General features: G+C 39.5%; 1 protein-coding gene across 4 annotated transcripts in view; it reads right to left on the bottom strand.

Annotated features, from left to right (window-relative positions):
• AMN1 (antagonist of mitotic exit network 1 homolog) overlaps positions 1 to 23008 on the bottom strand; it is a 59601-nt gene that overhangs the window by 20087 nt on the left and 16506 nt on the right. For 3 of the 4 annotated variants that reach the window (XM_003813733.7, XM_008966313.5, XM_034936071.3), the window contains 4 exons: positions 18148 to 18280; positions 10739 to 10883; positions 6614 to 6831; positions 6235 to 6291 (listed from right to left, as the gene is read on the bottom strand). In XM_003813733.7, the coding sequence (XP_003813781.1) occupies positions 6235 to 6291; positions 6614 to 6831; positions 10739 to 10883; positions 18148 to 18280 (553 nt within the window). The remainder of the gene's footprint in view (positions 1 to 6234; positions 6292 to 6613; positions 6832 to 10738; positions 10884 to 18147; positions 18281 to 23008) is intronic. The other variant, XM_063593098.1, reaches the window with a different exon arrangement.

Genomic DNA, 23008 nt, shown 5'->3' with positions numbered 1-23008 from the left:
AAAAAAAAAAAGGAATGAAATATTAACATATGCAATAACATGGATCAATCTCACAAACACTATGCTAAGTGAAGGAAGTAAAATAAAGAAATAAAAACCAAAATAGTATATTATATTCTGCAGAATTCCATTATATAAAATTATATTTATATAAAATTGAATTTATATACAATTATAGAAAAGCCAAAACAATGACAAAGTAAATCAATGGTTGCCTAAGAGAGGGTCACAGAAGGGGATCAACTACAAAGGACCAGAGACAAAAAAAAAAAATAAAACCACAGAGAACACAGACAACTTTTTAGGGTGATGAAAATTTTCTATACATCAATTGTGGTGGTGGTTATATGGCTGTATAACAATTACCAAAATTTATCCAACTATGCACATAATATGAGTGAATTTTCTTGTATGTAAATTATACCTCAATTACACCTGAAAATTTTCAGAAAACATAATTTTGAATAACAAATTGTAAAGGGACATATATTATGAAGCTATTATGTAAAATTTGAAAGCATATAAAACAAGGCTATATCTTATTTATAGATTTGTACATAATAGAAAAAGTATCCATTTCTGTCTGAGCAGGGTCCACAGGAAGAAAAAAAAGAAAAGGTATCCAAACATGCAAGGAGAGATACATAATCATATTTAGGATAGTGGTTACTTCTGAAGGCAGAAAGGGAGAATAATTGAGCGGGGCTTTAGATGTAACATTATTTTATTTTATTTTACTTTATTTATTTTTTTGAGACAGAGTTTCATTCTTGTTGCCCAGGCTGGAGTGCAATGGAGCAGTCTCGGCTCATTGCAACCTCTGCCTCCAGGGCTCAAATGATTCTTCTGCCTCAGCCTCCCGAGTAGCTGGGATTACAGGCGTGTGCAAACATGCCTGGCTAATTTTTGTATTTTTAGTAGAGACAGGGTTTCACCATGTTGGTCAGGCTGGCCTCAAACTCTGACCTCAAGTGATCCACCCGCCTCAGCCTCTCAAAGTGTTGGGATTACAGGTGTGAGCCACTGCACCCAGCTGTAACATTATTTTAGAAAAAGAACAAATCCAGCACTTTGGGAGGCCAAGGTGGGCAGATCACCTGAGGTCAGGAGTTCGAGACCAGCCTGGCCAACATAGTGAAACCCTGTTTCTACTAAAAATACAAAAATTAGCTGGGCATGGTGGTGTGCACCTGTAGTCCCAGCTACTTGGGAAGCTGAGGCTGAAGAATCGCTTGAACCCGGGAGGTGGAGGTTGCAGTGAGCCGAGATCACTGCATACCAGCCTGAGTGACAAAGTGAGACTCTGTCTAAAAAAAAAAACAAACGAAAAAAAACATATTAAATTAAGGCATTAAAAAAAAGAAAATATTTCTGGCAGATTAGGGTCTTACTGAAATTGCATACTCATAGCATAACTTTTATGGAAAACAATTTAGGACTGTTAAAAAAATATTCATACCTATTAATCCATTTGTTCCATTTTTGGGAATTCATTATAGCAACGGAAGGAAAAGTGACTGTCCCAATATATAATTATTTCTAATAGCTAAAAACCAGAAACAATCTGAATTACCAACAATAAAAAACAAGTAAAGTATGTTACATTATACAGACAGTCTGTTCTCTGATATGCCAGGATCTAGAACAGTAAATGCTTAATAAATATTTATTAATAAATGAAATTTTATACAGCAAATTAAATTTTAATTATAAGGATTAAAGAAACTTATGAAATGACTGTAATATAAGGCTAAGAATGTGATAACATTTATTGAGGTACTACCACATATCTGGAATTGTATTAAAAGCTGAGGATAAAATGAACAAAATGATGAACACAATGATCAACAGAGATTTCAGAAATGATCATGATATTTGCTAAATGCTGTAACATAAGTTTGTACTAAGTGCTTGTTGATCTTTTTTTTCTTTAATTTTATAATTTTTTTGAGACACGGTCTCACTCTGTTCCCCAAGCTGGAGTGCAGTAGTGCAAACACAGTTCACCGTAGCTTCAACCTCCCAAGTTGAAGGAGATCAATTGATCTCCCCACTCCAGACTCCTGAGCAGCTGGGAGTACAGGCATGCACCACCACTTCTGGTTAATTTTTTTTTTGAGATGGAGTTTCGCTCTTGTTGCCCAGGCTGGAGTGCAATTGCGTGATCTTAGCTCACTGCATCCTCCACCTCCCAGGTTCAAGCCTCAGCCTCCTGAGTAGCTGGGATTACAGGCATGCACCACCATGCCCAGCTAATTTTGTATTTTTAGTAGAGACAAGGTTTCTCCATGTTGGTCAGGCTCGTCTCTGAACTCCCAACTTCACGTGATCCACCTGCCTCGGCCTCCCAAAGTGCTGGGATTACAGGCGTAAGCCACCATGTCCAGCCAATGTTTGTATTTTTCTTTTTTCTTTTTTTTTTTTAGATGGAGTTTTGCTCTTGTTGCCCAGGGTGGAGTGCAATGGTGCGATCTCAGCTCACCACAACCTCTGCCTCTTGGGTTCAAGCAATTCTCCTGCCTCAGCCTCCTAAGTAGTTGGGATTACAGGCATGCGCCACCACACCCAGCTAATTTTGTATTTTCAGTAGAGACGGGGTTTCTCCATGTTGGTCAGGCTGGTCTCAAACTCCCAAACTCAGGTGATCTGCCCACCTCAGTCTCCCAAAGTGCTGGGATTACAGGTGTGAGCCACCGCACCCAGCCTGTATTTTTCATAGAGACAAGGTTTCACTGTGTTGCCCAGGATGTTCTTGAAATCCTGAGCTCAAGGGATCCACTTGCTTTGGCCTCCCAAAGTGCTGAAATTACAGAAGTGAGCCACCACATTCAGCCTCTTGTCAATCTTTAGGAAAGGTCCTTAGACCTTTAATCAAATTGATTTCCAAATTATAAATAATTTAGCAACATTAATAATTTAATTTCCCAGAATGGAACAAATTAAAAGCAACAGATTAAAATGTGATGAAAGGTAGGCCTCTGCATTACCTATAAGAGTAGTTAGTAAAAAAAAAAAAAAATTAGGGCTGGGTGCGGTGGCTCACACCTGTAATCCCAGCACTTTGGGGGGCCAAGGAGGGTGGATCACCTGAAATCAGGTGTTTGAGACCAGCCTGGCCAACATGGTGAAACCCTGGCTCTACTAAAAATACAAAAATTAGCTGGGCATGGTGGCAGCTGCCTATAATCCCAGCTACTTGGGAGGCTGAGGCAGAAGAATTGCTTGTACCCGGGAGATGGAGGTTGCAGTGAGCTGAGATCACACTATTGCACTCCAGCCTGGGCCACAAGAGCGAAACTCTGTCTCAAAAAAAAAAAAAAAAAAAAAAATTAAGGCCAGACATGGTGGCTTATACCTGTAATTCCAGCACTTTGGGAAGCCAAGGCAGGAGAACTGCTTGAGTCCAGGAGTTCAAGATCATCCTGGGCAACATGGCAAGACCCATCTCTACAAAAAATAAAAAAGTAGCCAGGAGTGGGGGCACATACCTGTAGCCCCAGCCATTTAGGAAGCTGAGGTGGGAGGATTGCTTGAGCCAGGGCAGTCAAGGCTGCTGTAAGCCATGATCGTGCCACTGTACTCCACCCTGGGTGACAGAACAAGACCCTGTCTCAAAAAACAAAATTTAAGTTTGTCCTTCAGTTTGAGTCAGAGGATGCTATAAACCAAAGGTTAAAGTATATTCGCTCAGGCCAAGCATGTGGCTCACACCTATAGTTCTAGCACTTTAGGAGGTCAAGACAGGAGGATCACTGAGGCCAGGAGTTTGAGACCAGCCTGGGCAACATAAAAAGACCCTGTCTCTACAAAACAAAACAAAACAAAACAATTTTTTAAAAAAGTGTATTCACCCTACTTTGTTTAAGTAAGGCATTAAGTTCTAATAAATTTTAGAGACATTTCCATTAAAATGTTTTGGCACTTTGGAATAATCTTTGGAAAACTGAAAAAATAAAAAATATAATGATATGGCACTATAATCACCAACACACTGGTTATTGCATTTTTTTCTCATTCTACTTAGGTTGGTGCTCTTAATTTTATAATGTTGAGGTAAATAGGTCAGTATATTTACTATCATGCATAACAACTAATTTCTTGGTGGTTTTATTTGAAGGTGATAAACTAATTTAACTGAGAACTTTATTTAAAATTATAGTAATTACAAGATAATGTTGTAAGCATTACATAACCTAGTGAATATAAGGCAGTTAGTATACAGCCTGGCATAACAGTAAGTGCTCGACAAATGTTTGCACTTAAAATACCAAAAATTACTGCTCCTGCATTTAGGATGCAATTTGGAATTCAAAACTTGGTATAATAATAAATATAGTAATTTCTTTCTTTCTTTCTTTCTTTTTTTTTTTTTTTTTTTGAGATGGAGTTTCGCTCTTGTTGCCCAGGCTGGAATGCAATAGCGCAATCTCAGCTCACTGCAACCTCCCACCTCCCAGGTTCAAGTGATTCTCCTACCTCAGGCTCCCAAGTAGCTGGGATTACAGGTACCTGCCACCATGCCCAGCTAATTTTTTGTATTTTTAGTAGAGATGGGATTTCTCCATGTTGGCCAGGCTGGTCTTGAACTCCTGGCCTCAGGTGATCCACCTGTCTCGGCCTCCCAAAGTGCTGGGATTATAGGCGTGAGCCACCATGCCCAACCTAATATGGTAATTTCTTAATAAAATATTTAAAATATATATATGCTACCAAGACCCAGATATATAAAATCACAAAAAAGAATCTCTTTGGGCAATAACTCAAGGATAAATATTTTGGCAAAAACGTGGCACTGTCATTCCATTACAATAGTTGGCTTTTTAAAAAATGTATTTATGGCAGGGCACGGTGGCTCACACCTGCAATCCCAGCACTTTGGGAGGTCGAGGGGGGCGGATCACCTGAGGTCAGAAGTCTGAGACCAGCCTAGCCAACATGGCAAAACCCTGTCTCTAATATAAAAATTAGCTGGATGTGGTGGCACATGCCTGCAGTCCCAGCTACTCAGGAGACTGAGGCTGGAGAATCTCTTGAACTTGGGACATGGAAGTTGCAGTGAGCTGAGATCACACCACTGCACTCCAGCCTGGGCGACAGAGCAAGACTCCGTCTCAAAATAAATAAATTAATTAATTAATTAAAATTAAAATAAAAAAGTATTTATTTATTTATTTATTTAAGATATAAGGTCTCACTATGTTGCCAGGCTGGACTCCAACTCTTGGGTTCAAGGGATCCTCCTGCCTCAGCCTCCCTGAGTAGCTGGGACTACAGGAATGCACCACTGTGCCCTATTAAAATAGTTATTTTTACTAACATTTTTATAATTAATTTACAGCCTGCCTACTTCCAAAAAGGATTTGATGTAGCTTACATAGTTATATTAAACCACTTGTCAACTGGGGAAGACAGAAACCAAAATCCTGGGATAAAAGGCTTCTTAATATATTTAGAAATAGGTTACAAGTGCATTAGTGATTCAATTCAAAGGATGAACACAAATTTAAGATCTTTTTTAGGCCGGGTGCAGTGGCTCACTCCTGTAATCCCAGTACTATGAGAGGCCGAGGCGGTCGGATCACCTGAGGTCGGGAGTTCGAGACCAGCCTGGCCAACATGGTGAAACCCCGTCTCTACTAAAAATACAAAAATTAGCCGGTGGCACACATCTGTAATCCCAGCTGCTTGGGAGGCTGAGGCATGAGAAGTGCTTGAACCTGGGAGGTGGAGGTTCCAGTGAGCCGAGATTATGCCACTGCACTCCAGCCTGGGCAACAGTGCGAGACTCCGTCTCAAAAAAAAAAAAAATTTTTTTTAAATGATTGTACAATGTGGCTATCAAGAAAAATAGGATGACAGGATGTCAAGAGAATTAATACTCCTGGTAGAAATATCATTAAGACCTGAAATCCTATTATAAATAATATCACTTTACACTGATAAACATTCATAATCTTCATCCATAATAAGATGATTCTTAAATCTGTTAGAAGCTAAAACTTCTGGGAAATAAGGCCTTTTATTGGAAGTAAAATGAGTTTTTATTTTAAAGCACCTTTATTTTATATCCTAACAATTTTTATTTACTCTGGCAATAAAGAGATAGAACACCCACCAACAAAGTCCCTAAAATACGTAATTGATAAAGCATTGGTTATCTGCTAGGTTTTAAACATAATTTCTAAGAATATAAAAATTTAATCACCACCATCTTTATAATTATTTTAAAATTACCTCTAATTTCTTCGCACAAGGTCCACTAACAAGTGCAATCACACCACTGTCAGATACCTAAGCAAAGGGAAAAAGAAACACAGTCCATGAATCCAGACAACGGAAGTAGAATTTTCCAAAATGTATTCATTATTTAGATATAGTCTTAATGCCTCCCATTCATCAAACATGTGTTTTAGCCATATATACCTTTCACCCTTGCTACTTAATTGAGAGGAATATGCCAACATATATCGCAATTACTTAACCACAAAAAGCATGAAGTGGTCAATAGTTTCAACAAAAACAAAATGAACTCCTTATGATATGTTCTCATTAGTCATGAAAATACATTTGGTAAACACATAGTCTATATGTTTGAAGCCTATATGTCATTTACCTGAGTAGCTGAAAAGTCAACACACTGCAAAAATGGGCAGTTTTTTCCTAATGCATGTAAGGACACATCAGTAATACTTAAGCAGCCACCTAAATCGATGATCTTTAGCAGCTGGCAATTGAGTGCAAGAGCAACGACTCCTTCGTCAGTGAGATTGCAGCATCTTTTCAAAGAAGCTTCGTGTAGGTATGAACAAGATGAAGCCACAGCTTTTATTCCTGGGGGAAAATATAATTATATATCAATGAGCTATATGTGTGTATATGTATACATGAGAAATGTGACTGATTTTCATTTTAGCAATCACCAGTTCAGTGTTAGCCCTTTTCAAAGTAGTCCACCTGTGAGGAAATACTGATTTTCCAGTGATGCTGTCATTATTCAGAACTCTTTTGGAATGTTTCAGGAATTCTCTACACAGTCTGTAGTATCTGCAATTAATGGCAAGGCTTTATTGTCCACAGGTTGAATTCCTTTTAGGAAGTAGGCAAAAGTCATTCAGAACCCAATTAGATAGTGAAATAGTAGGCGATTCTCCTTTCGGTTAAAACAAAAATTTTCAAGTAATCAAATTACTTTTCTAGTGGACTTTGGAGGGAAACCAAAAGTTAAACTGCCCAAGTGGTTTCAGTCATGATCTTCATGCTTGCGGTTAGAAATTTATAGCTATGCCTATGTGTTCTCTCTCGCTCCACTTTGACTCTGTTCTCAAAAGTGAATTTCTTTTCTACCACCATGCTCCTTCTGTTAGCCTGGACCAATCTTACATTTTCCTGAGGGTCAAAAAAGAGAAGTCTTTAAATCCAGTTAAGCTGATATAAGTGCCCATTGGAGATGGGTGCACATAAATAAAAGAGTACTTCGGGGATCCTGGGCCCTTTGGTCATAAACAAACATGGTAGCACTGTTAAAAGATACCTTTATGGGCAAAATACACAGAAGGGAAGATGGTAAATTCATGGGTAGGTCATTTTTACTGTTTTCCATATCTTAAGAAAGAACTTTTTTTTTTTCCTAAGACCAGTTATTTTATTTATCAGTATCCAGCATGGAAGTTGTGATACAATAAGAACTGTATTTGATCTTTGTTCCCAGTCCCTGACACAGAGCTCCGAAAAGCCTTATAATTTCCTGAGTGACCGGGCTGCCTTTTGTTAGTCATAATAAGCCCCTTTTGATCATACCTGAGTTTAAGCTAATGAGGTGACAGCATGTGACCCCTAGATAGCCTAAGGTTGGGGCCTGTCTCCAGAAAAATCAAGTGAGTAGAGGGTTAGAACATTCAGCTCAGTCCACAGACCTTTGGCGAGGTGGGGGTCAGGGACGGCAGGGAATAGGGGATGGGGATTAAGCTCTATAAAAACTCTTGGGCTGGGTGTGGTGGTTCACACCTGTAATCTCAGCACTTTGGGAGGCCGAGGCGGGCAGATTACTTGAGCTCAGGAGTTTGAGAGCAGCCTGGCCAACATGGTGAAACCCTGTCTCTACTAAAAATACAAAAATTAGCTGGGCATAGTGTTACATGCCTGTAATCCCAGCTACTCCGGAGGCTGAGGCAGGAGAATCAGAATCACTTGAACCCAGAGGTGGAGGATGCAGTGAGCCGAGATGGCACCACTACACTCAAGCCTGGGCAATATGGTGAGACGCTGTCTCAAAAAAAAAAAAAAAAAAAAAGAAAGAAAGAAAAGAAAAGAAAAAGGAAGAAGAAAAAACAAACAAAAAAACCTCTTGAACAAGGAGACTTGATGAGCTTCTGGGTTGGTGAATGCATCCACATGCTGGGAGGGCAGTGTATCCCAACTCCATGGGGACAGGGGCTCCTGCGCTTCCAGACCTCACCCTATGTACTCTTCATCTTGGTGTTCATCTGTATCCTTTATAATCTCTTAGAATAAACTGGTAAATGTAACAAAAGTGATTCCCTGAGTTCTGTGAGCCTTTCTGACAAATTATTGAATGGAGGAGGAGGTTATGGAAACCCTCCATTTATAGTTGGTCAGTCATATGTACCAGAGGCCTGGCCTTGCAATTGGCATCTGAAGTGGGGATAGTCTTGTGGGACTGAGCCCTTAACTTGTGGGATCTGATGCTAACTCCAGGTAGATAGTGTCAGAATTGAATTAAATTGTAGCGCACCCAGCTGGTGTCCAGAGAGTTGGAGAATTGTTTGGTGTGAAAAAACCCCACACATTTGCTGTCAGAAGTGTGGTGTGAGTGTAGAGAAATGTGGTTTTATTGGAGAAGTTCTTTTTTGTGAGTTATTATTTATGTAAACATATTAAAACTTATGCATGTTTGCAATATTTTGAATATCCTAACTCGCTAACCAAGATGACTGCAAAATATACTCAACTACCCACACAGTTTTCCAGAATTCTAAGAGGCCAAAAAAGTCCCTCTTTCTTATATTAAAAAAAAAAAAAAAAAAAAGCCTGGGCAACCTAGTGAGACCTCGTCTCTACTAAAAATAAAAAATTCACAGTGGGTGGTGGTGCACATCTGCGGTCCCAGCTACTTGGGAGGCTGAGGTGGGAGGATCGCTTGAGCCTGGGAGGCTGAGGCTACAGTGAGCCAAGATTGTGCCACTGCATTCCAGCTTGGGTGACAGATCAAGACACTGTCTTAAATAAATAAATAAAAATAAGTATTAATGCAAACCAAATATTGAAAAAAAGGTCTATAGAGAGGAAAAAAGGTAAAGATTCACTAACTCATGTAATAGTGACACTGAACAATGCAGTTTGTCTAGCTATAAAAAGCTATGCATTACACAAACTGATAGGAGAGTACCTAGTAAATTTAATCTGATGATTAATTCTTTTGTAATATGGCATCAAAAAAGCCTTAACAAAATATGAACTGGTCATTTCTTGTTCCACTATACCAGGCAAAATATTTAAAATACAGACATATGTATCCATGTTTTGTTTTTTTTTTAGTTTTAATTTTAATTTTATTTATTTTTTTGAGACGGAGTCTTGCTCTGTTGCTCAGGCTGGAGTGCAGTGGCGCAATCTCGGCTCACTGCAACCTCCACCTCCCCAGTTCAAGCGATTCTCCTACCTCAGCCTCCCGAGTAGCTGGGACTACAGGCACGTGTCACCATGCCCGGCTAATTTTTTGTAGTTTTAGTAGAGACGGGGTTTCACCATGTTAGCCAGGATGGTCTCGATCTCCTGACCTCGTGATCCACCCGCCTAGGCCTCCCAAAGTGCTGGGATTACAGGCGTGAGCCAACACGCCTGGCCAATTTTTTGTTGTTGTTGTTGTTTATTTTTGAGAGAATTTTGCTCTCATTGCCCAGGCTGGAGTGCAATGGCACAATCTCAGCTCAATGCAACCTCCACCTCCTAGGTTCAAGCGATTCTCCTACCTCAGCCTCCCAAGTAGCTGGGATTACAGGCATGCACCACCACGCCTGGCTAATTTTGTATTTTTAGTAGAGACAGGGTTTCTCCATGTTGGTCAGGCTGGTCTCGAACTCCTGACCTCAGGTGATCCACCTGCCTCGGCCTCCCAGAGTGCTGGGATTACAGGCATGAGCCACCGCACCTGGCCCTATTTTTTATTTCTTTGTGATAGAGTCTCCCTATGTCACCCAGGCTGGAGTAGTGCTGCAATCTCAGCTCATTGCAACTGCTACCTCCCAGGCTCAAGGGATTCTCCTGCCTCCACCTCCTAAGTAGCTGGGACTACAGGGTGCACCACCATGCCTGGCTAACTTTTGTATTTTTTGTAGAGATGAAGTAGGGGTCGGGGGCGGTTCATCATGCTGGCCAGGCTGGCATCGAACTCCTTGGCTCAAGCAGTCTGCCGGCCTCCCAGCTAAAAAAGTGCTGGAATGACTGGCATAAGCCACCTAACCTGGCCCATGTTTATTTTACATATGTTTAAAATACAAGGTAGTGACTTACCCAGTGTCTTTCTTAACTTTGAGCACTGATTATAAGCAAGAATTCTAACTTGGATTATTTTCTTAGTCTGAATGTTTTTACTGATAAATATAATTCATATTTCTCTGACTTCTTCATACTCTCTTTTGACGTATTTTCTCCCTTACTCCACAATTTTACCAGATAGTGAATAGTAATCTACCAATGTACTCAGTGTTAATAAACATACCTTCTGAAGTTACAGAAACTCGGTTCCCTTTTGAAGCATTTAAATTTAATTTCTTCAGTTTTCTACAGTTAGACAGGTGCAGGAGAGCAGCATCTGATATATCGCAGCTCCGTAGATCTAGAGTTTGGACTTCAGGATGTAAAATCTATAACAAATAAGTGATTTTGAAAAAATTATTTCTTTCTATAAATACAAATATTTATTCCATATTCAGTGTTTTGGTGGTCGTAACAGACAAGTGGCTGATGTAAAATACAGCAAAGAATACAGAAGCATATCCATGTGCAGACAGACACACAAAGCAGGAGAAAACCACTTCTACTTCCAGCAGGAGGTGCAGCTTTCAGTGCTGGCAAAGTCCTTCTTGGGACACAAAGCACTGTTGAGATGGCTAATTCAGGGGAAGGATCCATAGACCTGAGAAGCTTAACCAATGTGGCAGTGAGTAATAATCTTCTGGTAGCTGCTGGCATTAGAGACTCTCCCTATGGGCCTCTGTGCTTAGGAAGTATGAGTCTTTAATCACTTGTGTACCAAGTGCTTACAGAGCACTAGTACTGCTTATCTAGAACATTTACCTTCTATATCATTATTTTTGGGAGCTAATAAAATACCCCAGTATTATTGGGTGTTTTCTTGAGGTTGACAAATAATAGATTAATTCCTAAGCATTCTGAGCTCTTTCCTGTGAGTATTTTTCTGTTCTTTATTTTTTTTCCAAAATAGAAATGGCTTTACCTTTCTGAAAATAAAATAAGGTATTATTATTGTAAAACGCTCAATTTAGAAAAATTATAATAAGTTATAAGAATAATGATTTCTATTTATTAGATGCTTACCAGGAAGGGTACTAAGTGTCATATACATTATATTATTTTTTATTTTATTTTATTTTTGAGATGGAATTTCACTCTTGTTGCCCAGGCTGGAGTGCAATGTCGTGATCTCGGCTCACTGCAACCTCCGCCTCCCGGGTTCAAGCGATTCTCCTGCCTCAGCCTCCCAGTAGCTGGGATTACAGGCATGCACCACCATGCCTGGCTAATTTTGTATTTTTTAGTAGAGATGTGGTTTCTCCATGTTGGTCAGGCTGGTCTCAAACTCCCGGCTTCAGGTGATCTGCCCGCCTTGGCCTCCCAAAGTGCTGGGATTACAGGCGTGAGCCACTGTGCCTGGCCTACATTATGTTATTTAATATTCTCTCTCTCTCTCTTTACACTGCCCACCACCCCCCTGCCCGCCCCCAAGGGATTGGTCATTGCCATTTTACAAATCGAGAATTAAGACCCTGAGAGCTTAAGTAGCCAACATAAAGAACACAGCCAAAAGGAGCGGAGCTGGGATTGGAACCCAGGTCCTTTTAATTCCAAAGCCTAAACTTTTAACCTCTATAACTAAAATTACCCATAATACCAATACCCAGAGATAAAATTATATTAGCTTTTTAAAAATGTTAGATTCAGGGGGTACATGTGCAGGTTAGTTACAGGGATATACTGCATGATGCTGAAGTTCAGGCTTCAATTGAACCCATCACCCGAAGAGTGAACACAGTACTTGACAGGTAGTTTTTCAACCCTTGCTTCCCTTCCTCCTTCCTCCCTTTTGAAGTCCCCAGTGTGTATTTTTCCCATCTTTATGTCTGTGTGCACCCAGCGATTGGCTCCCACTTATAAGTGAGAACATGCAGTATTTGGTTTTCTGTGTCTGCATTTATTCATTAGGATAATGGCCTCCAGCTGCATCCATGTTGCTGTAAAGGACATGATTTTATGGCTGTATATATTCATTTTGATGTTTTTTGAGTTTAAAAAACGCTTTGAAGAACAACAGGATCAGATCACATATAAGATGAGCACTTTTTATAAAATCAATAGATTGTGGTTGTATATTATTCCATTTTCTGCAAGTATCATAACTTATTAAATGCATCCTACACTGGCAAACACTTGAGTTGAACATTTAGGTTGCTTTAGGTAGGCAATATTATGCCGTGATTAAGAACATGTGCTTTGCAAGCAGACTGCCCAACCTGGAACCCTATGATTGCCATCAAGCTCAGTTTTCTCTCTGTGCTTTACTAGCCTTATTACTAAAACGGGATATGTTGTGAGAAATAAAGGTGTCTTGCTTATAACATATGCTATACATAACTATGCTTATTATCATAAATGATATTATAATGAATATATGTGTGTACTTTTCTATTATCTTCCTGAGATTTCTACAGGAAGTAAATTGTTGAATTAATAATAAGCAAATCTTTAGAATTTTTAATAATGCCAAACTGTCCGTCTAAAAGGTTTTTTTAAATCAATTTACACTCTCACTAGCAGGAGATAAAAGTGACAGTTTCTCCACACTATTGCTAACATTGGGTTTTGGGATTTTTTAAAAGTCTCTGCCAAACTGAAAGGCAAACTGTCACTTTGATGACTAGTAAGGTTAAATATCCTTTGATATGTTATTGGAGATTTGTATTTTTTCCTCTGAGTATTTCCTGATTCTTCTGGTTTTTTATTTGGTTGTTTTGTTTTTTCTTATTGGCTTGGAGGGATTCTTTATATTGTCAAGATAAAAAAGCCCCTAGATTTTCATACATACTGTAAATATTTTTCCAAGTTTTTGACTTTGTTTCTTTTTTTTTTCTTCTTGCCATAAGGAAGTCTGTATTTTTATGTAATCAAATCCATCCATCTTTTTTTCTTGGTTTCCAACTTTAGTATCATGTTTAAAAAGGCCTTCTCCATCCAGAGAGTATAAAAAGATTTATGAAATACTTCAAAAACAGCCATCCAAAGATGTGTGTCACTTTGTAACGGATGTTGTATCTGGCTTTTTGAATAATGTCATAAGCAAGACTCTTGTTAAGGATGGAGACTAGAGGGAGAGTACCCAGAAAAATCATGTCTTGTTTTTCTATCTCATTCACCCTCTTCACCCCTCCTTTTAAATTCAGCTAAAATTAGGCTTAAAAAATGGTAAGGATTGCCATCAAACAAAAACCTAAGTCACTGAAGGATAAGCTAAAGGGATAGAAAGAAATGTGGATGGTGGAAAAGTGAAGAAAACCACCATTTTTCTACAGTGTCATTATGGTTCATCTATGAGTCACATATAACATTACATACTTCAACAGAACCATCAACAATAAGAACCTGGAGATATTATTCTACTACCACAGAGCCAAGCAAACTACACCACTAAGATATCTATGTTCAAATGCAAGCTAACATGAAGAAAATAAAGCATTATAATAAAGATATATCAGGTTAATGCAGAAGAAACATTAAAGACAGGTTAAAGTGCAATTCCAATGTAAAGTCACAGGGTTAGTCACATGCTCTAGCATGTAGGCTGGGCACTGTGGCTCACACTTATAATCCTAGATCTTTGGGAGGCCAAGGTGGGCAGATTGCTTGAGCCCAGAGGTTCAGGACCAGCCTGGGCAACATGGTGAAACCCTGTCTCTAAAAAAAATACAAAAATTAGCTGGATGTGGTAGTGGGTGCCTGTAGTCCTAGCTACTCAGGAGGCTGAGGTGGGAGGATCACCTGAGCCCAGGAGGTTGAGGCTGCAGTGAGCCATGATTATGCACTCTACCCTGGGTGACAGAGTGAGACCCTGTCTCAAAAAAAAAAAAAAAAAAGCAAAAACCACAGAAAAACATATGCTGGAGTGCTATCATCAGACCTTGCTTCCTTTTGATTACAGGCTTTAGGCAGAAGGTGAAGTGAAGTCAGAGCAATTGTGGAGTCCTAATTAGGGAAAAGGAGTCAGGCTGGCAGGACAAGGGGAAAGCAAATAAGCTACAGGTCTGCCTTTCTTCATGGTCCAGAACATATAAACAAAAAGAAGAAGCAGATAAGCTATAGGTCTGCCTTTCTTTATGGCCCAGAACATATAGCCCTCCTGTGCAGACAACATACAAAACTCATAAACCTCCTGCTTATCACCAAACACTTTGATCTATCATCAAACACCTCGGCTGACAGAAGGATGCAAGTTAGTTCCCTCCTACCTTGGTGCTGTCAATCAGCCCAAGTTCCATTCTATAAAATCCCCAGCAAGCCTTTGTCTCCTGGCAGTTGGGTCCTCTCTTGCTGGTTCTGCCCGTTGCTCCCTTGCAATGTATTTTCATATTTTCTCTAATAAATCTGCCTTTCTTGGCCGGGCGCGGTGGCTCACGCCTGTAATCCCAGCACTTTGGGAGGCTGAGGCGGGCAGATCACAAGGTCAGGAGATCGAGACCATCCTGGCTAACATGATGAAACCCCGTCTCTACTAAAAATACAAAAAATTAGCTGGGTGTGGTGGCGGGCGCCTGTAGTCCCAGCTACTCAGGAGGCTGAGGCAGGGGAATGGCGTGAACCTGGGAGGCAGAGGTTGCAGTGAGCCAAGATCATGCCACTGCGCTCCAGCCTGGGTGAAAGAGCAAGACTCCGTCTCAAAAAAAAAATCTGCCTTTCTTTACCTACAACTGTCTTGGTAAATTCTTTTACCACCATCCCACCAGCCTGGATAGATGCCGCTCACCCCCAACAGCAATTGGCAGTTCTAGTCTCTGCAGACTAGATGGTGATGGCTGCAGAGTGGTGGTGGCTGCAAACCCAAAGACAATATTTAAATGTAAGTAGTGTAGAAACTACTAACTAGCATTTTCACTTTTTGAAACACAAATAGCAAAAATACAAAAGATAACACAGGAGTAGTATAGAAGGAAATTATCTACTCTGCTATTTAATAACCTTTAAAATCAGAGGCTGAAGGTTAAGCCCTAATCTCACGGGCTGTTTAGCAGAACAAAGAGTGATTAACTATCTTTTTCTAGTGCTTGGGGCTCTCTGCCTTGGAGCTCATCACTCCAGCCCCTCTCCAGGCCTCCACCCCCTATGTCAGCTTAGTAGGGCTGAAACAGACTTGGGTCTGGCCTCCTTTACTCTTACCACTACCAGAGAGTATACAGAGATATGTTCACAGGCCAAAACAAGACATCTAGAGAGCACCACTATTTCAAAAGAAAAACAAAGATTACTGATTCCATCAGGAGCAGAGGAATTAGAACAGAGAGGCCAAATATATTAATAAGCATAATAATATGCTAAAAGAAATAAGAAAAGATTAATAAGATAAAACAAGAAACCATAAAAAGGTGAATTGGAAATATTAAATATGAAAAATACAGCAGTTGAAAAAAGAACAGTATAGATGAGAAGAGTGATTTTTTAACTACTGGTCATTATCCATGAATGGATTACAAAATCAGTTTAGCAGACTGTGATCAATATTTTTTCAGTAAAATAAGACTAAATAGAATAAAATTAAATAGAAAAGACCAAAATGTACTATACATTATACTGTTACACCTAAGTGTGGTTTGTGTACTACAGTCACAATGTAACGTATATTTCTTATTGTGAGTCTTGATCAAAAAGTTTTAAACTTTTTGAAAACACGGAGGTCAAGGGTACAGGTACCATGAAGACAAGTGTGTATGGAAGGCTAATGGGAGCTGACCAGAACAACACCATTTTGTTCCTGAATGTCATTCTGCAACTGCTTGACTGTAGAACGTACTTGCTGATGCTGCAGATGAAATTGCTGCCACTTCTGAAAAGACTATGCTATGCTGATGACTGAACTTTTTCCAAACCCCTGAATCAAGGACTTCTGCCTAGAAACCCTTATTCTAACTAATGAATTATTTGATAACCCTCTCCCACCTTTCTCTTTAAAAGACCTCATATATCTCTTAGGACATATGAATTAAATAGTTAGGACATGATTTCAGATGCCTCTGGAATCTGTGTTCCTTGAATTCAATTCTAAAACCACCAATAAACCTTTTTGCTTGGATTTTCAGTCTCCACGACTCTGGTTGACACAAGAGAAGTAACTGAGACAATGGTAGAAGATGTTTTAGGAACTATTACATGTTGCGGGAAGTCAGGGACCCCAAATGGAGGGACCAGCTGGAGCCATGGCAGAGGAACATAAATTGTGAAGATTTCATGGACATTTATCACTTCCCAAATAATGCTTTCATAATTTCTTATGCCTGTCTTTATTTTAATCTCTTAATCCTATTATCTTCATAAACTGAGGATGTACGTCACCTCTGGACCACTGTGATGATTGCATTAACTGTACAAATTGATTGTAAAACATGTGTTTGAACAATATGAAATCAGTGCACCTTGAAAAAGAACAGAATAACAGCAATTTTAGCGAACAAGGGAAGACGACCATAAGGTCTGACTGCCTGCGGGGTCAGGCAAAAAGAGCCATATTTTTCTTCTTGCAGAGAGCCTATAAACAGACGTGCAAGTAGGAGAGATATTGCTAAATTCTTTTCCTAGCAAGGAATATTAAGACCCTAGGGAAAGAATTGCATTCCTGGGGGGAGGTCTATAAATGGCCACTCTGGGAGTGTCTGTCCTATGGGAGTGTCTGTCCTATGCGGTTGAGATAAGGACTGAGATACGCCCTGGTCTCCTGCAGTACCCTCAGGCTTACTAGGATTGGGAAACCCCAGCCCTGGTAAATTTGAGGTCAGACTGGTTCTCTGCTCTCGAACCGTTTTCTGTTAAGATGTTTATCAAGACAATACGTGCACTGCAGAACTCCCTTATCAGGAGTTCTGATTTTGTCCTTGCCCTGTTTCCTCAGAAGCATGTGATCTTTGCTCTGCTTTTTGCCCTTTAAAGCATGTGACCTATTCCCTGTTCGTACATTCCTCCCCTTTTGAAATCCTTAATAAAAACTTGCTGGTTTTGTGGCTCAGGTGGGCATCACAGTCCTACCGATATGTGATGTCACCCCCGGTGGCCCAGCTGTAAAATTCCTCTCTTTGTACTCTTTCTCTTTATTTCTCAGACCAGCCGACACTTAGGAAAAATAGAAAGAACCTACATTGAAATATTGGGGGCAGGTTCCTCTGATAATTACATATGGACATTTTGGTTATCTGGAGGGAAAAAAACAAACCCTTATACTTTATAATATTCTAAAATGTGGGCCAGGCATGGTGGCTCACACGTGTAATCCCAGCATTTTGAGAGGCTGAGGCGGATGGATCACTTGAGCTCAGGAGTTCGAGACCAGCCTGGCAACATGGTGAAACCCTGTCTCTACAAAAAATGCAAAAATTAGCCAGGCATGGTGGTGTACACCTATAGTCCCAACTACTCAGGAGGCTGAAGAGGGATCACCTAAGTCCAGGCAGCGGAGGTTGCAGTGAGCTGAGATTGCACCACTGTACTCCAGCCTGGGCAACGGAGCATGACCCTGTATAAAAAAAAAATTAAAAATGATTACCAGTCTTACCATATACCATTGTTCCAAAAATCTAAAACCATATCTAAACAGAAAATATAATATGCTTGCTTTACAGTTATTCATATTCTTACCTCACTTATATTTGAATCTGTTATCCGTCCCTGCATACTCATTATTTTAATCAGTCTGTCTTTTATGTTGGGAGGCAAAGGCTTAATGTCTGTGAGATATCTGGAAATATTCTTCATGAAGCACCAAAGGCATCTGAAATACAAATACAATATAGTAAATCACACTGGGCCTGTACTGATTCCTAACACTTGTCTTAATGCTATTTGTTAGCACTTAGCCCTTTCATAAAAGTGTGTACATTTTGGCTGGGTGTGGTGGCTCACGCCTGTAATCCCAACACTTTGGGAAGCCCAGGCAGGAGGATGGCTTGAGCTCAGGAGTTCGAGACCAGCCTGAACAACATAGTGAAACCCTGTCTCTACAAAAAAAGAAAAAAAATACAAAAATTAGCTGAGCATGGTGATGTGGGCCTGTAGTCCCAGCTACTTGGGAGGCTGAGGTGGGAGGATCGCTTGGGCCCAGAAGGTCTAGACTGCAGTGAGCTGTGATTGTGCCACTACGCCACAGCCTGGGCAACAGAGCAAGATCCTGTCTCAAAAAAAAGTATATACATTTTATATTAATACTATATTTACAACTTTAGCTCTGTAAGCTTCAAAAACCTAGTCTGTGTTAAATTACGGACAAGATGCTCTTCCTCTACAATTTTTTTCTGTGCATACCTCATTTATCAAAATGCATTTTAAATGACCAACAAGAATGTTTTTCCTAAGTGTCTAATTTCTAAGACACATACTCCTAAATAAGCTTTATATTGGGACCCACTAATTGAAAAGTTTTATCTGTTAATCCAGCAAACTTGTTTTTACTATTTTTCTTGAAAACTATGTGGATAATGAAATCACTAGAGAAAGAACCATAACCACAAAGATTCAGCAAATATTACAAATCACAGAGATATCAAACTCAGTGCTAGGGTTGTATAGGCAGAAAGTAGAGTTATCAGGCAACAACCAAGAATCTTATGACCAACATATCTTATCTGTGTCCTGAAATTCCAACCATCTGAAAAACTCATACTTTAAAGAAACAAATACAAATCTTATTAATTTCTGTCTACAAATATCCCCACATATACAAAATTTTACATTCATGAGTGAATGTGATCATATACCTGTGATTAATTTTTTAGTGCAATTTTAATTTTTTCTTTTTCCTCTTTTGGTTTCCTACACAGTTTCCTCTCTTGTCCTTCCCCCTCCATTAGCTCTCTACACCAATGTAGCATATATTCTTTCTTATTTTTCTCTGTTCTTGTACACACACACACACACACACACACACACATTTAAAGGCTTGTGTGGGGGAGGGGTCATTGTTTCCTAAAACGGCACCACAGTACACTTACTTTTATACACCATCTTTCATTCAGTATCTTATGAAATCCCTTCAAGGCATCCGACACAGTACTGATTCTCCCTTAATGGCCACGTCATATTTCACAGTACGGATGATCTATTTAGTGACTTGTATGCTGACAAGCATTACCACTATTTCTAGGATATGTTGTCAGATTATTTTTCAGAAAGTCTGGAAAACACTTCATATTTCTATTAGTAGTGTCAGAAAGCTCCTTTCCCTCTACATCCTTCCAGCAATAGATATCATGGCTAGTTCATTTATTTTTTGAGACAGAGTCTCACTCTGTCACCCAGGCTGGAGTGCAGTGGCATGATCTCAGCTCACTGCAACCTCTGCCTCCCAGGTTCAAGCAATTCTTCTGCCTCAGCCTCCCAAGTAGCTGGGACTATAGGCGTGTGCCACCATGCCTGGCTAATTTTTGTATTTTTAATAGAGATGGGGTTTCACCATATTGGCCAGGATGGTCCGAACTCCTCACTTGGGATTACAGGCATGAGCCACCGCACCCAGCCCTATTTATTTATTTTATATTTAATTTTAATTTTATTTATTCTTTCCATTTCTTTGTTATCTCCATTTCCCACTCCCATTCCCCACCCCTCTAGGAAACCATTCTCATGTTTAATGTGTATCCTTTCATTGTATATTTCCTTTTAACATGTTTATTGTATGCATGCATTTCTAATTTATAAACATGGGACTTGTCATAGATTTGTTTAGTTTTTCACTCAGCACTGTTTTCAAGATCACCTACTCTTAAATGTTGGAAGGCCTAACAGGTGAAAATGATGTCTCACTATTACTTTAACTTGTATTTCTCTAATTACCAATAAACTTAACATCCTTGCATGAGCTTGCTGGCTATCTGGATATGCTTTTCCATAAACAATCTATACATATCCTTTGCCTGTTTTGTTATTTTTAAAAACTGATACATAATAGATGTACATATTTTCAGGGTACATGTGATAATTTGATACATTCATATAATGTGTAAAGATCAAATCAGGGTAACTGGGTTATCCATCACCTTAAATATTTATCTTTTGTTTATGCTAGGAACATTCAAATTATTCTCTTCTAACCATTTTGAAGTGTATAATAGATTATTGCTAACTATGGTCACCCTACCCATCTATTGAACACTATTTTTTATTTGTGTATTTATACCCATTAATCAACCTCTCTCTATGCTGCCATCCCCTGCCCTTCCCAGCCTCTGTTAGCCACCCATCTACTCTCTATCTTCATGATATCCACTTTTTTTAGCTCCCACATATGAATGAGAACATGTGACATTTGTCTTTCTGTGTCTGGCTTACTTAACAAAATGACCTCCAGTTCCATCCATGTTGCTGCATATGACAGAATTCATTCATTCCCTCCCTCCCTCCCTCCTTCCCTACCTCCCTCTCTCCCGAGATGGGGTCTTGCTCTGTTGCCTAGGTTGGGGTGCAATGGTGCAATCACAGCTCACTGCAGCCTTAACCTCCTAGGCTCAAGAGATCCTCCTGCCTCAGCTTCTAGAGGCATGCTTACCACACTTGACTAAGATTTCATTATTATTTTATTTTATTATTATTATTTTTCAAGATGGAGTCTTGCTCTGTCGCCCAGGCTAGAGTGCAGTGGTGCGATCTCGGCTCACTGCAACCTCTGCCACCCAGGTTCAAGCAATTCTCCTTCTTTGGCCTCCTAAATAGCTGGGATTACAGGCACACGCCACCACGCCCGGCTAATTTTTGTATTCTTAGTAGAGACAGGGTTCACCATGTTGGCCAGACTGGTCTTGAACTCTTGACCTCGTGATCTGCCTGCCTTGGCCTCCCAAAGTGTTGGGAATACAGGCGTGAGCCACCGTACCCAGCAGATTTCATTATTTTTTAATGGCTGAATAATATTCCATCATGTATATGTATTATACCACATTTTCTTTATTCATTCATCCATTGATGGGCACTTAGGTTGATTCCATATTTTGGTTATTTTTATTTTTTTGAGACAGAGTCTTGCTCTGTTGCCAGGCTGGAGTGCAGTGGCACAATCTCAGCTCACTGCAACCTCTGCCTTCCGGGTTCAAGCAATTCCCCTGCCTCAGCCTCCCAAGTAGCTGGGACTACAGGTGCATGCCACCACGCTCAGCTAATTTTTTCTTTTTTAGTAGAGACGGGGTTTCACCATGTTAGCCAGGATGGTCTCAAACTCCTGACCTCGTGATCCACACGCCTCGGCCTCCCAAAGTGTTGGGATTACAGGTGTGAGCCACCATGCTCGGCCCATATTTTGGTTATTACAAATACTGCTGCAATAAACATGGGATTACAGGTTTGAGCCACCATGCTCGGCCCATATTTTGGTTATTACAAATACTGCTGCAATAAACATGGGAGTGCAGGTATCTCTTTTATATATTTATTTATTTTCTTTTGGATATTTACCCAGTGGTGAAATTGCTGAATCATAGGGTAGTTCCATTTTTAGTTTTTTGAGGACCATTTTGTTATTTGTTGACAAATTTGTAAGAGCTCTTTGTTGTGGCCAAATACATGCTCTATAGATTCAGAGAATGTATATTATCTATGTGAGAGATGTAATGTTCTCTCTGTGTGTTATATATATATATGTGTGTATAAGTATCTCTCTCCATGTATGTATATGTGTTTGCACATAAATATGTTTAATGTATATATGTTTATTTACAGTATTATCTAATTCTACTATATTCTTATTTTTCTACTAAATGTGGAATTTCTAGTTTATGATATTTGTAATTTAAAATCAAGTCTTCTTTTCATTTCTGCAAGTTTTTGCTTGTTGTTTTATAATAAAAAATTTCAAAAATACAGAAATATAAAACAGGGTGATATACATCTATGTACCTCAAACCTAGAATTTTGTTACTCTTTTATCATATTTGTGTCAGACATCTCAAGACATAAAACATTTCTGATTAAGGCTGAGCATGGTGGCTTATGTCTATAATCCCAGCACTTTGGGAGACTGAGACAGGAGGCTCACTTGAGCCCAGGAGTTCAAGACCAGCCTGGGAAACACGGCAAAACCCTGTCTCTACAAATAATACAAAAATTAGCTGGGTGTAGTGGCATTCACTTGTAGTCCCAGCTACCTGGGGTGCGGGGGTGCTGAGGTGGGAGGATTGTTTGAGTCCAGGAGGTGAGGCTGCAGTAAGCTGTGATTGTGCCACTGCACTGCAGCCTGGGTGAGAGAGCTAGACCTTGTCTCAAAAAAAGAAAAAAAATTTTTTCTGATAAAATTAAAGCCACTTTTATATAGTTGACTGGTTTACTCTATGTATCTCTGTTTGTAGAGACAATTACTACCATAAAGTTTTAAAAATAGTTCCTGTCCATTATTTAATTATACTTTTAATACTAATACATATATCTATAAATAAATTATTGATTTTTAAAATATAAATAAAGTTCTCTTAAATCATTTCACAGGAGTTGCTACAGCAGCATGGAAAGCTTTTTTAAT

This window comes from Pan paniscus, chromosome 10, assembly GCF_029289425.2.
Source record: "Pan paniscus chromosome 10, NHGRI_mPanPan1-v2.0_pri, whole genome shotgun sequence".
Classification (NCBI taxonomy): domain Eukaryota; kingdom Metazoa; phylum Chordata; class Mammalia; order Primates; family Hominidae; genus Pan; species Pan paniscus.
Note: the sequence above shows the minus strand (reverse complement) of the source record. Positions and strands in the feature narration are given on the sequence as shown.